General features: G+C 39.1%; 1 protein-coding gene across 1 annotated transcript in view; it reads right to left on the bottom strand.

Annotated features, from left to right (window-relative positions):
* Positions 1–13,763, bottom strand: part of ITGA8 (integrin subunit alpha 8) — a 190,294-nt gene that overhangs the window by 36,910 nt on the left and 139,621 nt on the right. The window contains exons 23-24 of the mRNA XM_086714858.1: positions 12,265–12,345; positions 2,030–2,135 (exon numbers count right to left, since the gene is read on the bottom strand). Of these exons, the coding sequence (XP_086570984.1) occupies positions 2,030–2,135; positions 12,265–12,345 (187 nt within the window). The remainder of the gene's footprint in view (positions 1–2,029; positions 2,136–12,264; positions 12,346–13,763) is intronic.

Genomic DNA, 13,763 nt, shown 5'->3' with positions numbered 1-13,763 from the left:
TTTTTTTTTCACAGTTCTGATCATTATACTGATCAATGAAACAATTTATAATTGGTTTTGCTTATTAGGCGGCTCACTTAGTTCACATTATCAGAGCAACATGACATCCACTGATAACAGTATATTTTGAGACATGAGAATAGCATGGAAGAAACATGTGACGATTGCTTTGTCACCATGGATTATTACCCTAAAATCTTATGATCCGTTTCTTCTAAGATTAGAAGCAGGGCTTCCCTGAGAATCACTGAGCTTGAATATGGTGGCAGACTTTAAAGTTTCACCCTTCTTAAGCAGAAACTGGTGCACATAAGTTTCATCAATTATTTGACAACATTTTTTTTTTCTTTTCCAGCGAGGTTCTTAATCCGAGTGGCCTTGGGGACTATGTTATCCTTTTGCTATCAAGAGAGTTTAGGGCAAAGCTTTGATCCAGCTTTGGACAGGGCTGATTCTGAACCTCAGGTTGGGCAGATGACAGAGGTTTTCGTGTTGACGCTGTGCAGGAGTTGATGCTTCTTTCCCACATATGTAAACAGCTCATCAGTTTTGAAATGGCTTCATTGTTAACCTTAGAGAATGCTATTCATGTCCCTTGTAGCTTGAGATGAAAGTCACAGTCAGGATTATTAGGTCAGTGGAATGAGTTATACAGGAAACAGACAGCATTAAATAAAAAGGGACCTCAAACAGAAGACGGCTTGGAGCATCATTTTTACCAAAATTCTATTCCTGATCCTTTGATAATGAACAGGAATAACTACTCTCCACTAATGGTATTTATTTTATTAAAAAAAAAAAAAAAGAACAACTACTGAACTAGCCCTTTACTACATATTAGTTTCTAACTCTAAGAAATTTAAATGTTTCAGTAATTTTTGTAATGTTTATTTATTTTTGAGAGACAGAGACAGACAGATCGTGAGCAGGCAAGGGGCAGAGAGAGAGGGAGACACAGAATCGGAAGCAGGCTCCAGGCTCTGAGGTGTCAGCACAGAGCCCGACGCGGGGCTCGAACTCAGACTGAAAGATCATGACCTGAGCTGAAGTCAGGTCGCTTAACTGACTGAGCCACCCAGATTCCCTTAAGAAATTTATATGTTTCAGATGATGTGTCAACAAAGTTACTCCCTATTCACAATTTAACACTTTAACACTTGAAGTAGAAAAAGATCATCAGGGCTTTTTCATGAGCTGCTGGTTTCCTTCTGGAAAATATTTTTCTAATTGAGGACTACTTCAAATCTCAGAATAAGTTTTATATATATATATATATATATGTATACATATATATATATATATATGGTTATAAGTTATATATATGGGTTTTAATATATATATACATGTATGTATATATGTGTGTATATATGTGTGTGTATATATACATACATATATATATATATATTGTACAATAGTGAATAATCCATAAAATCTTCTCTGTCTGGTACCTTCTGGTTGGTGACTTTCAGTTTAAGAGATGGGTAGGTTTTAAATGTTTCTACATTTGAAAATGTAGGAAGAGGCAAAATACAGTTTAGGAAGCTAATCATTTTGATGCTTAGGCTGTCCAAACGTTAAGAGGAATTAAGGAACATTTAAAAGAGAACAGTAGGGGCGCCTGGGTGGCTCTGTCGGTTAAGCATCTGGCTTTGGCTCAGGTCATGATCTGGTGGTGCTTGGGTTCAAGCCCCACATCAGGCTCAGCGCCTGGAGTCTACCTCAGATTGTGTCTCCCTTTCTCTGTGCCCTCCCCTGCTCATTCTCTCTCTCTCTCTCTCTCTCTCAAAAATAAAAACATTAAAAAAAAATCTATAATAAAAAGAGAACAGTAACAAGATAAAATAGTCTCACTACATAACGGCTCTTACCACTAAAAAGCAAGCGACTCATACAGTCCCCCGCTCCAATATGATAGCAGCATATAAAGCTCAGATCTTGGATCGGTGTCTTTCAAAATGTTACTAAGAGTTTATTGGTAAAGAGTGTAAGAGAACACTCCCAACACAGCTTTAAGACAGACGAAAGCTACCTCATAAATATGTTCCACCACTGGTCCAACTCCCTCCTCTTTGTGGAGCTCCTCTTCTGGTTCCCAGTTAGGAACGGGCAGAACGATCTGCGGAGGGTGCGACACTCTGAAACATGGAGCGTTTTGTTAATTGCTGCTGATGACACAGGTGAAGAAGGCTTCACTAGTGGACAGTATACGAACAGCAACTGGACAAAGTGGCCCTCAATTTATTTGAACTATTGAACTACAGCCTTATAGTCTATATAGACTTATAGACTGTTTGAACTATAGACTTATTTGTCTATAAGGAAAAAAAGTATGGAAAGTGATGTCTAGCAAAACAGCTAAAGGAACAGTAAAGGATCTAAAACATCTTCCGAAGGCTCTTAATTCCTAGTCTCTAGCTCAGAGGTGGACTATTTTATAGGATCTCATCTCTTGGGCACTAGGGGGCAGAGTGGAGAGCATTCCTGAGTTGAGATGGATAATTAAACATATACACATATAAATGTATAGAGCTACCTATAGGTCCTGTGCAAGTGTATGAGTGTGTGTGTGTGTGTGTGTGTACAGGATATAAATCCCTGCTTCAAGCCATACCAAGAACTGGGACTTTTTTTTGTGGATAAAAATCTAGAATACCGTGTGGTGTGTTAAATAATGAGTTGTGAAGAAATGTAGTTTTTAATTAAATACTTCAGAGGAGAAAAGCAGCCACTTGTATAATCCTCCTTCTGAGATTTCTTGGGCTTTCCCCAAGGCTAGGCCTAGAGCCAAAATAAAGCCTGATGGAGTTCTAGAGTTGTCTTCTAGATAAGTTAAGGGTAAGAGACAGAGAATCACATGATTTAATCATGTAAGTAGGATATTAACTTGATACATGGATATTTCTTGCCTGCCATTTACACTTAGAAAGAGAGCACTGGGTGAATACAGTACAGTACCTGGCATTATTCTACAGTAAAAGCTGGTTACAAACCAAATTGTTATTTTTATATAAGCTTAAAAAGGTGAATTCCCAAAAGAACAATTTTTTTTTTTTTTTTTAGCAATTTTTAGGTAAGGTATGTTTAAAAGAATTCCTAGACCTTGAACAGAACAGAACTGTTAAAAGCAACTCGAACAGAAAATCCCTCTTTTGGCAATCAGATGTCTTAAATGCCCTTTCAAAGGCATTAGTACTTAACACAGCCTCTAGCAACTTCAAACAGCTATCTTTATTTACCCCTCTGAGTAATCTCTTTCTAAAGCACAAAGCAAAATTTACTGGGCTAAATACTGACCCAAGGGCAAGTAACTTAATTTTCTGTGTGTCCCTATTTCCTCATCTGGAAAATTATGATAAACTCTTCGGGTTGTATACCACAAATGATTGGAAAACAACTCAAATGCTCTTGGTCAAAGTTAATTTGGCTGCATTGTCTTCTGGGGGTGAGTGGAAGAAGTAAGTATATTTTTTCAACTGACAACCCACAGAAATTCTACTAAATTATAAAACGCTTTGCTTTCATCCTTAATGGGCAACTGTTCAACAAAAAGTGCAGGGCACAGCCTTGCGGGGCTGGTACCTCAATGTTGCCTACCCTTGTATTGCTTTGTTGGTATGTGATACTCCCCCTTCTGACTTGATTTGATTAATCCATGTTCAGACCAAACTCTGGGAACTTGGCGAGGAGAAGAGTACAGAACACAGAAGGTTACTTTCATTTGAGTGAAGCCCAGAGAGTTTGGGCTTGCTTTCCCGTGGAGTTTTCACAACCTAACCACCCAAAACTTTTCTTTGCTCTTAGCAAAGGCCACAGAGAGCTGACTCCATGCTCCACATCCATCGTGAGGCTCTAGGGAAAACTTTTGTTTGTTTTGTTTTGGTTTTGTTTTTGGCATAGAGAACAAGTATAGGACACGTATAGAACAAGTATGAAAATTTTTTTCTGAAAAAGTGTGTTCTTATGGTCATCAATCCTGTAAGACTGGTCATAAATGCTCCAGTATCACAGAATCATAAATACTTAGAACTTGACAGGTGCTATGGAGGCGATGTGTTCAAAACCCCTCATTTTATACATGAAAGGAAAACTGGTGTTCAGCAAAGTAGAGGTCAGTTGCAGGGGAAGACCAGAGCTCAGGTTTACTCAGTACTATCCGTTTCACTTCCAATATATGGTTGACCCTTGAAAACCACAGATTTGGACTGTGAGGGTCCATTTATATGCAGATTTTTTCCATATATAAGATACAGTACTGTAAATGTTTTTTTTCTCTTCCTTATGATTTTCTTGGTGACTTTTTTCCCCTCTAGTCTACTTTATTATTAACATACAGTATATAACGCATATACAAAATACGTGTTAATCAACTGCTTAAGTTATCGGTAAGGCTTACTGTCAACAGTAGTTCAGTTTTGGGGGAATCGAAAGTTACATGGGCAGGGGGTTGGTGGTTCTAACTCTTGTGTTGTTAAGAGGTCAACTGTGTTAATGCACCAACAGGGGCCACTAAGCAGCAGTGATTTTAGCAAGGACAACTTAAACTTCCTGCCCCATTTCTGTAACAAAATCAAATAGAAATCTGTAAGGAAACAAATAGTCTATTATAGGGCATGGCAAAATCATTCAAAAGGTATGGCTCACAAAATTCAGTTATCTACCCTCTAAGGCTTTTTCTTTTCTTTAAAAAAATTTTTTTTTAATGTTTATTTATTTTTGAGAGACAGAGAAAGACAAAGACACAGCATGGGCAGAGACAGACAGAGACACGGAATCCAAAGCAGGCTCCATGCTCTGAGCAGTCAGCACAGAGCCCGATGTGGGGCTTGAACCTACGAGACATTATACCATGAGCTGAGCTGAAGTCAGACACTTAACTGACTGAGCCACCCAGGTGCCCCTAAGACTTTTTCAAATCTGGGGAAGCCGTGGCAAAAACAATGACTCTCTAAAGATTCCAAATAAATAAGTGAAAGGTTATTCCTGGTTTCCAAAATTATTATTTTTTTTTAAGAAGGAAGAAAGAGTGTAATCAACTATTAGCCTAGGATAAACAGCCCAAACAGCCCTTACTGAATAGTGCTCACATTCTAAGATGGAGGACAGACCATTGTTCCATGGAGATGCACCAGTAATATGAAGAGTGGGGCACCAATGGTAATACTAGACATTAGGAAGGGATTAGGGAAGCAAGGAATTAGGTTTTTGATAAGTTAAAGTCTATATGCTATTGGATGTTCAAATCTGATTCTGCGGTAGTATGGTAGGGACCCTATTTTCGTAATCCTATTTTCAAACACTATTAGTCCTAAATAGCAGACTACTATTTATTGTGTGGAGCAACAGTGGCTCTGACCGCGATGGCCAGTGTCCATACAGACCATGGTTGTTCATGATGGCAGTGTCCCTTAATCAAACCCACTCAATCCTGATTATATTACAAAGGACATGATTTTATTACTCGTTGTGAGCTCAGTACATGTGGTGCTGCCTCTTGTGGCCAGATTTACTTCTTACAGACTTCAAAGCTAAATTAATCCTTTGTCCCAACAAATGACATGTAAATCTGCTGAAAGACAGTGTTGACACCATCTGGCTTTAAAATCAGTAGAACATGGGGCGCCTGGGTGGCTCAGTTGGTTGAGAGTCTGGCTTCGGCTCAGGTCATGATCTCACGGTTTGTGGGTTCGAGCCCTGCGTCAGGCTCTGTGCTGACAGCTCAGAGACTGGAGCCTGTTTGGGATTCTGTGTCTCCCTCTCTCTCTGCTCCTCCCCTGCTCATGCTCTGTCTCTCTCTCTCTCTCAAAAATAAATAAACATTAAAACAAATTATAAAAAAATAAATAAAATCACTAGAACAGTTCTCAGTATTTTTCCCCATTAAAAGAAATCAATCCATTTGAGTTTATTTTTAAAATTATAAAAATTAAATAAGAACTGCTAGAGATAGTGGATGATAAAATATATTGGAATAAACCAACTGGCAAAAAAAAAAAGATTTTTCTGGAGACTGAGTGTGGAAGATTTTCAACACAGCAGCTGTTGGTTCCTTGAAGAATTAAACATTGGAACTAATATTTTTGCTGAGTATTTGGAATAAAGAGTTTTATTTTGCAAAATGGTTAAAAAGAACTTTAACACTATGTTAGAGAATAAACTTTGGTCAAATGCTGGACATTTATCTAGCGATTAAAAAACCTGCACCCAGATGAGAAATCCAATTTTAATGCCCTGCTTTGAACATTGGTAAAATGAATAGAAAATGTCCTTCTTTTTAAACTTAGAAACATTGGTGTCATCATAAATCATGGCAGAAATGCACTTGTAAATATTTGTCTTACAAATTGGATATATAAGAATAAATACAGTTATTTTACACACTGTGCCGCCTTGGACTGAGTTATGTCTTATGGAATAAAAATAGATCCCAATTTAAAATTTGTTTTGGAATTTAAAAAGTTTCAATTTATTTTTGGTTAGCAAAACAAAGAAAAACTAAGCTTAATGAAGTAGACAACATTTCATGTATTGTAAGGTATAAATGTTAAAAATATGTCAAGATAGTACAAAAATGCTTATTTCTTCTCTGATTTTCTTTAGTGTTTTTCTCAGACAGGGGAGTTAAATAAGAAATGCACAAAAATGAAACATCTGGATTAGCTCCAATTATCTATAAATCAAACTCACTTCCTGTGAGTCAACTCATGAATTGAGGAAGAAATCACAAAGGAAATTACAAACGCTGTGACTGAAAACCCAACATATTCACATTTTGGTATGTGCTCCAGCAATTCTTAGAGGAAAATTTACAGCACTAAATGCTTTTGTAAGAAAAGAAGAGAGGTCTCCAGTCAATGATTTAATTTCTACATAGAAGAACCAGAAAAAAAGAGAAAATCGAACCCAAAGTGAGCAGAAGGAAGGAAATAATAACAAAAGCAAGGGCCAATGGAATAGAAAACAAACAAACAAATTAAAAGAGAGGGTAAAAAAAAAGAAAGAAAAAATATGAAACCAAAAATCTGGCTCTTTGGAAAGGTCTTTAAACTCTCGTTAGAGTGACTGGCGGCAGGGGGGGAAGCGGGGGAGTAAAAGATACAAATTGCCAATATGGGGAACGATGAGGTCCTATATACATTAAAGGGCAAATGAGAGATTATCATGAGCCATGCATGTAACAACTTAGCTGAAACAGACAACTTCCTTGAAAGACAAACTGAATGTTTCCCCTTAAGATCAAGGTAGGATCTAAAAACAAGGCAGAGATGTCTTTTTGCACCATGTCTATTTGATCCTGCCTTGATACTCCTAGACTGTGCAGTAGGAGAAGAAAAAGAAATAAAAGGCATAACTACATAGTAAACAACTTAACCTTTCCCCCAAACTGGTCTGGCCTTTGGCCTCAGCTTCTGAGAGGTAAAATCTAAGCTCTAGAATTGTTATGCCTGAGAGGAAGAAGTATCTTTGTTTTCTTGGGGGTCTTGGGTCCCACTGGATATTCTAACTATGATTTAGAGTGAGAGTTGCCCACATCAGAAAGACCAACAGTGTGATTCAGGGTGGGAGCTTGATCACATCATATCAGACAACCTGGAGACTGAGATCAATTAAGTGGTCAATGAATCGGTCATGCCTACGTAGGCAATAAAAACTGTGATTGGGGATCACAGTTGGATCCTGGGTTGGGGATACTCCATATATACTGTTATATACGAGGAAATTAACATGTGCTGACTCCATGGAGGATAACAACAGAAGCCTTGTGTCTGGTGGTACTGTCCCCAGGCTCCAACTTATACACGTCTTCCCTTGGCTAATTTTAATTTTTATCTTTTCCCCGTAATGAACTGAGCCCATGAGTATAATAGCTTTCAGTGAGTTCTGTGAGTTCTTCTATGTGGATTATCAAACCTGAGGGGGATTTGGGGAACCACTCAAATCTGCAATTGGTGTCAGACATAAGGGTAATCTCTTGGGGCACCTGTGTGGCTCAGTCGGTTGAGCGCCGAATTCGGCTCAGGTCGTGATCTCAGAGTTCGTGGGTTCGAGCCCCGCGTCGGGCTCTGTGCCAACAGCTCAGAGCCTGGAGCCTGCTTCAGATTCTGTCTCCCTCTCTGCCCCTCCCCCACTTGCGCTTAGTCTCTCTCTCTCTCTCTCAAAAATAAACATTAAAAAAAATTTTTTTTAAAGAAGTAAGAGTAATCTCTTGTGGGTACTATTCCCTCGAACTTTGGAGTTGGCTAAACTTTTGCACATACAGATGAGATTAGTCAGGATAAAAAATAAAACTTTGTATTCACAGATGACATAGGAATGTTATAGAAAATTCTAGGAAATCAACAAACAATAAAGCTACTAGAATTTGTAAGTGACTTTAGCAACATCTCAGGATATATTGCTTGCATTTCAAGACTTATTATACATGTAGATCAATGGGACAGAATGGGAGGTCTGGAAACAGCTTCACAGATAGACAAAGGTGTCAAGCAATTCAATGGGGGAAGGATGGTCTGACAACCAATAGCATAGCAACAACTGGATATTCTTATACCAAAGTGAGCCTTGGACCTTACCTCAGATCAGATTAAAAAATAATTTAATCATAGACCAAAATGTAAAATTGCAAAACTTGTAGAAGAAAACAATAGAAAATCCTGCGACTCTGCAGAAAGCAAAGATTTTTTTTTTTTTTACAAAGGACAAAAAGAGGGCAAACTATAAAATATTTAAAGTCGAATTTCATACAACTAAAAATTTTTGCTTTTTGAACATCACTGTTAAGAAAATAACAAGCCAAACCATAAACTGAAAGAAATATTTCAGTAAGAAAATATTTGCAGGACACATATCTGATAGCTGATTTTGCATCCAGAATATATAAGGAACTTTTACAGCTTGATAATAAGATAGACAATAATAAATGGGCAAAATTTTATTTATTTTTAAAAATTATTATTTTTTAAATTATAAGGTTGGTTTTCTTAATGTTTATTTATTTATAAATTTATATTTATTTTGAGAGAGAGAGAAGGTGACTGGGGGAAGGGACAGAGAGCGGGGGAGAGAGAGAGAGAATCCCAAGCAGGCTCCGTGTTGCCAGAGAGCCTGTGAGATCATGACCTGAGCCAAAATCAAGAGCCAGATGCTCAACTGACTGAACCACCCAGGCACCCCGGGCAGAATTGTAAAAGGCACTTCAAAGAGAACCCTAATGGCAAATGAGTTGTGAACAGATGCTCAATATCACCAATCATTAGAAAATGCTAATTAAAACTCCACGAGATTCTTCTCACATACTTATTACAATGGATAAAAATGAACAAAAAAAAAAACCAAACCTCAAGCACATGCCTACAAGCCCACGGCACAGCTGGAACTCCCATCTGCCGGGGGCGGTGGGGGGGGAACGTCAAATGAAAATGGCACAGCCACTTTGAAACACAGGTTGGCAGTTTCTTGTAAAGTTAACCATACCTTTGCCATACAACTCCACTCCATTTGTGAAAACAAATACCCCAACAAAGACCTGTATGTGAATGCCTCTAGCAGGCTTATTATTTATAGCCCCAAACTTGGAAACAACCCAAATGTTCACCAACCTGTGTATGGATGAACATTTCATGGGACTTCTGTATAGTGGAATACTTCTCAGCAATAAAAAGAAACAGACCACTGATACATGTACGAACATGGGTGTTTTTTTCAAATGCATTATGCTAAGTGAAAGAAGCCAGATTCAAAAGGCTACATTCTGTAGGAGTAGATTTATATTATTTTTCTGGAAAGACAGTGACAGAAGATAGATCAAGGTTTCCAGAGCCTGGGAGTGAGGGCTGGGTCAACTACAAAGGTGCATGAGAAGCTATGTGGGGTGACAGAACTGTTTTACATTGAACGTCCTTGTGGTATCTTAACGCTTCAAACTGAACATCTAAAAAAAAAGGGTGAGTTTTACTTTATATAATTTATACCTCAATAAACCTGACTTAAAAAAAAGATGAACCCCATAAACTGAAAAGATATTTGCAACCTCCGTAGCTGATAAAGGATTAGTGTCTCAACTCTAGAATAGGAAAGAGGGACGCCTGGTGGCTCAGTTGGTTAAGCATCTGATTTCAGGTCAGGTCGTAATATCACAGCTTGTGAGTCTGAGCCCTGCATCAGCTCAGAGCCTGCTTCGGGCTTGGAGCCTGTCGGCACAGAGCCCGCTTCGGATCTGCTGGCCCCTTCTCGCTCTCTGCAACTCCACCGCTCACGTTCTCTGTCTCTCAAAAATAAATGAATATTAAAAATAAAAATTAAAAAAAATAGAAAAGAGTTCCTATGAATATGAAAAAAAGTCTCTTAGTAGAAATGTGTCTTTAAAAATGAACAGAAATTACCCAATTTGGGAAGAATGGAGTCAGCAAATGCATGAAAAAGCTACTTGGTCTCATTTAGGAACCGGGAACAGCAAATTGAACCTTCAGTTAGATAGTATTTCTTATCCATCAAAATGAAAAACTCGACCATTCTGTGAGTTTAGTTAACAAAGTGGAGAGTTCTTTGAATGATAACTTGGTATAATTATTTTGAAAAAGTTTGGTACTATTTTAAAAAATTTTTTTAAATGTTTATTTATTTTTGACAGAGAGAGAGACAGATCATGGGGGGGGGGAGGGGCAGAGAGAGAGGGGGACACAGAATCCGAAGCAGGCTCCAGGCTCTGAGCTGTCAGCACAGAGCCCGACGCGGGGCTCAAACTCACAGACCGCGAGATCATGACCTGAGCCGAACTTGGACGCTCGACTGACTGAGCCCCCCAGGCGCCCCAAGTTTGGTACTATTTAGTAAAGTTAGTGTACATTGTCTGATCCTGAAATTCTACCTCTAAGCAGGTACCCTTCCCACCTTCTTCCACACGTGTACCATGAGGTATGCACAAGAAAGTCTGTAACAAAGGAAAAAGAAAAGCCCCAGTGTTCATCAAGAGTGGAATGGATGAGCAAGTATCGTGTTGCTTTACAATGTTAAACCCTACTGCAATTAAAATGAATGAACTATAGGCACCTTCCCTAGAGTGGGTGAATGTCAAAAACACTCATTTGAATGAAAAAAATCACAGAAGCATAAACAAACAAGATTTTGCGTAGCTAAGGTTCAAAGAACTCTCTCACAGGCTGCACGGCATGATCATTTATAAATATGCACCTGGAGGCAGGCTGCCTGTACTTCCATGGTACCTCCCCACTTCCTAGCTGGGTAGCCTTCAACCCCAAAATTCCCTCACCTGTACAGCAAGGATACTGGTCCACATTAAGCGGTGCCAATGGGTTGGGGTAGCACATGGAAGGATCAATCCATGTTAGGTATTATTCTTTTCTAATCCACTAAGTGGCACCTCACTGGTCCCAGGAGGACAGGCAGGGCTCCACCTCCCCACCTCCCCCACCCTCACAGAGGGCAGCCAGAGGCTGCAGTATCCTGGAGACAAGGGCTCTGAATGCAGTGGCCCTAGCTGCCAACATGGAGAAGTGGGAACCACTCAGGACTATGAAAAGGATAAGGGAACTGGGATTGCCGGAGCCCCAAAGACAGTTCGGCCCAGAATACCAAGTCCTAGATTGTCCTGAAGGAATAAGAATTACAATGAAATCAATGAGGTCCACATTTGTCTAAGATAAGAACTCTATGCCCTCCATTTCTAATGTCTTTTCATCCCCCAGGCATGGATTTCCCAAGATGGTAGTTCTTCTAAGCCTTTTATTTGACCACTTTCCTCTCATCTCTCAACTGATTGCTTATTGGTACATTTTTCAAGGAATAGGACAAAAGGAAAAAGATATAAGACGGAGATCCCATCAACCCTCACATCTACGAGCTGGCCATTTGTTAAACTCAAGATGTGGTATGGTGAGGCTAGGTTTTCATTATATTTCCAGAATAATTTTTGGAGAAGTGAGACTCTCAGGGTATCACCTGTCTGTCTATTTTATCTGGCGTCTTATCACTAGTTTTTAGAGTCTGATGACTGAACTGTCAGTTTGGGGAGTAAAGTGATCTCTTGTTTTGATATCCTTCGAGTCAATTACCATACAGGGTTTACTCTAGTTTTTAATGGAAGGCTAACGAAGGGTAGAAAAGCATGAAATTTATAACCAGAGTGAATTGTGATTGCTAATGCATTAGGAAAATTCCATATAGTTTTTCCTAGTGTTTTTCATAACTCTCACATACAGGAAGCCATTATTATAGTATAACTACTACAATATCTTGATTATTACTTACCCTCTTATTTCTACTTGAGCTACAGCAGTGATGTTGATTTGCAGGCTCACAAAATTGCTGTCTGGGTTGTCCTTGTTGGAACTAAAACACAGCGACAATATGATTTCAATATATTTTCTCAGCCATGTTACAACATATGATCATAAAAAACCTTCCATATATAAAAAGAATAACAAACATTACTAATACAGTCATTCAGAAAACAATGGCGTATCCATTCCATGAAATCACAACCATCTGAAAGTGGAAATGCTAAGATTTTCTATGGGTAAAAATAATGTAACTTTCCATGAGGCGGCATCTTATCTGAAAACACAACAGACATCTAGGAAAGCTAATGCTTTTTTGTTTCAATGGCTAAACCAAAAAGGCAGTGAGCTGAATTCATTTTCCACCTTCTGCCTTGGACACATTCCTTAACTTCTCTGTGCATCATGTTTATTGCCCATCAAATGGGAAAGGACGGCACAGTGAACTCCTGATTCTCCATGCTAATAAAGAAGAGAACTGGCAAGAATAATCCAAGAGCAGCACATAATGGAAAAAGCGTTTGCATTTGGCTCTGGAATGCATCATACCATACATTGTTTGGGCAGCAAATTTATCTTCCTTATGGTTTATTTCTGAAGTAATATTAAAATAAGTGCACATTCACTGCATGCTCACTGGCTGACTAGGGTGGGGGGCAGGGACTGAACTGGAAGCATAGCCAATGACGATGGCAAGAAGAAGCAAGACCCCAGGAAGTCTGGCAGCTCAGACTGACGCAATCAGGAGAGGCCATCGATGCTTTCCAGGGCATCAAGAATCTCAAGATAGAAGGTGAATGTTTAATGATGTTTCTTAGAACACTGGCAAAATTATTTTTAAGTCTGCTTTTTTTTTTTTTCTCAAGCAAATATAATCACGTATGAAATTTAGCTTTTGAAAAATACATGTGTTGGGGCACCTGGGTGGCTCAGTTGGTTACGCCCCCGGCTCAGGTCATGATCTCGCAGTTCTCAAGTTCGAGCCCCGCGTCAGGCCCTGTGCTGACAGCTCAGAGCCTGGAGCCTGCTTCAGATTCTGTGTTTCCTTCTGTCTCTGCTCCTTCCCCATTTGCACTCTGTCTCTCTCTCTCTCCAAAATAAATAATAAAAATATTTTCAAAATTAAAAAAAGATGCCCATGTTAAGCGGGCAGTAAAGAAAACGAAACACAGTCTCATGAGAGGCTTGACCAGTAGCTGAGCTTTGAATGCAGATGTCATTTGCCTTTATTACTGTCTTGCGCTTTCACTGAAGTCACCCTCCTATCCCCAGGATTATGCAGCTTTCAGCAAACAGATGTGGCCATGCCACCACTGACAGGTCATGTTTATATCCAGGTCTCATTAAGAAGAGAAAGCGTCCGCTTTTCATCATAGACTTTCACACAGATTCAATGGATAATGCTTTAACACTGCAGGAGTGGTAATGGGGTATGTTCTGACTAGCTTTTGAAGCTTCCCAAATGTGGGA

This window comes from Puma concolor, chromosome B4 (genome assembly GCF_028749965.1).
Source record: "Puma concolor isolate L17-30 chromosome B4, mPumCon1.1.hap2, whole genome shotgun sequence".
Lineage (NCBI taxonomy): Eukaryota > Metazoa > Chordata > Mammalia > Carnivora > Felidae > Puma > Puma concolor.
This window is presented reverse-complemented; position numbering and strand designations above follow the sequence as displayed.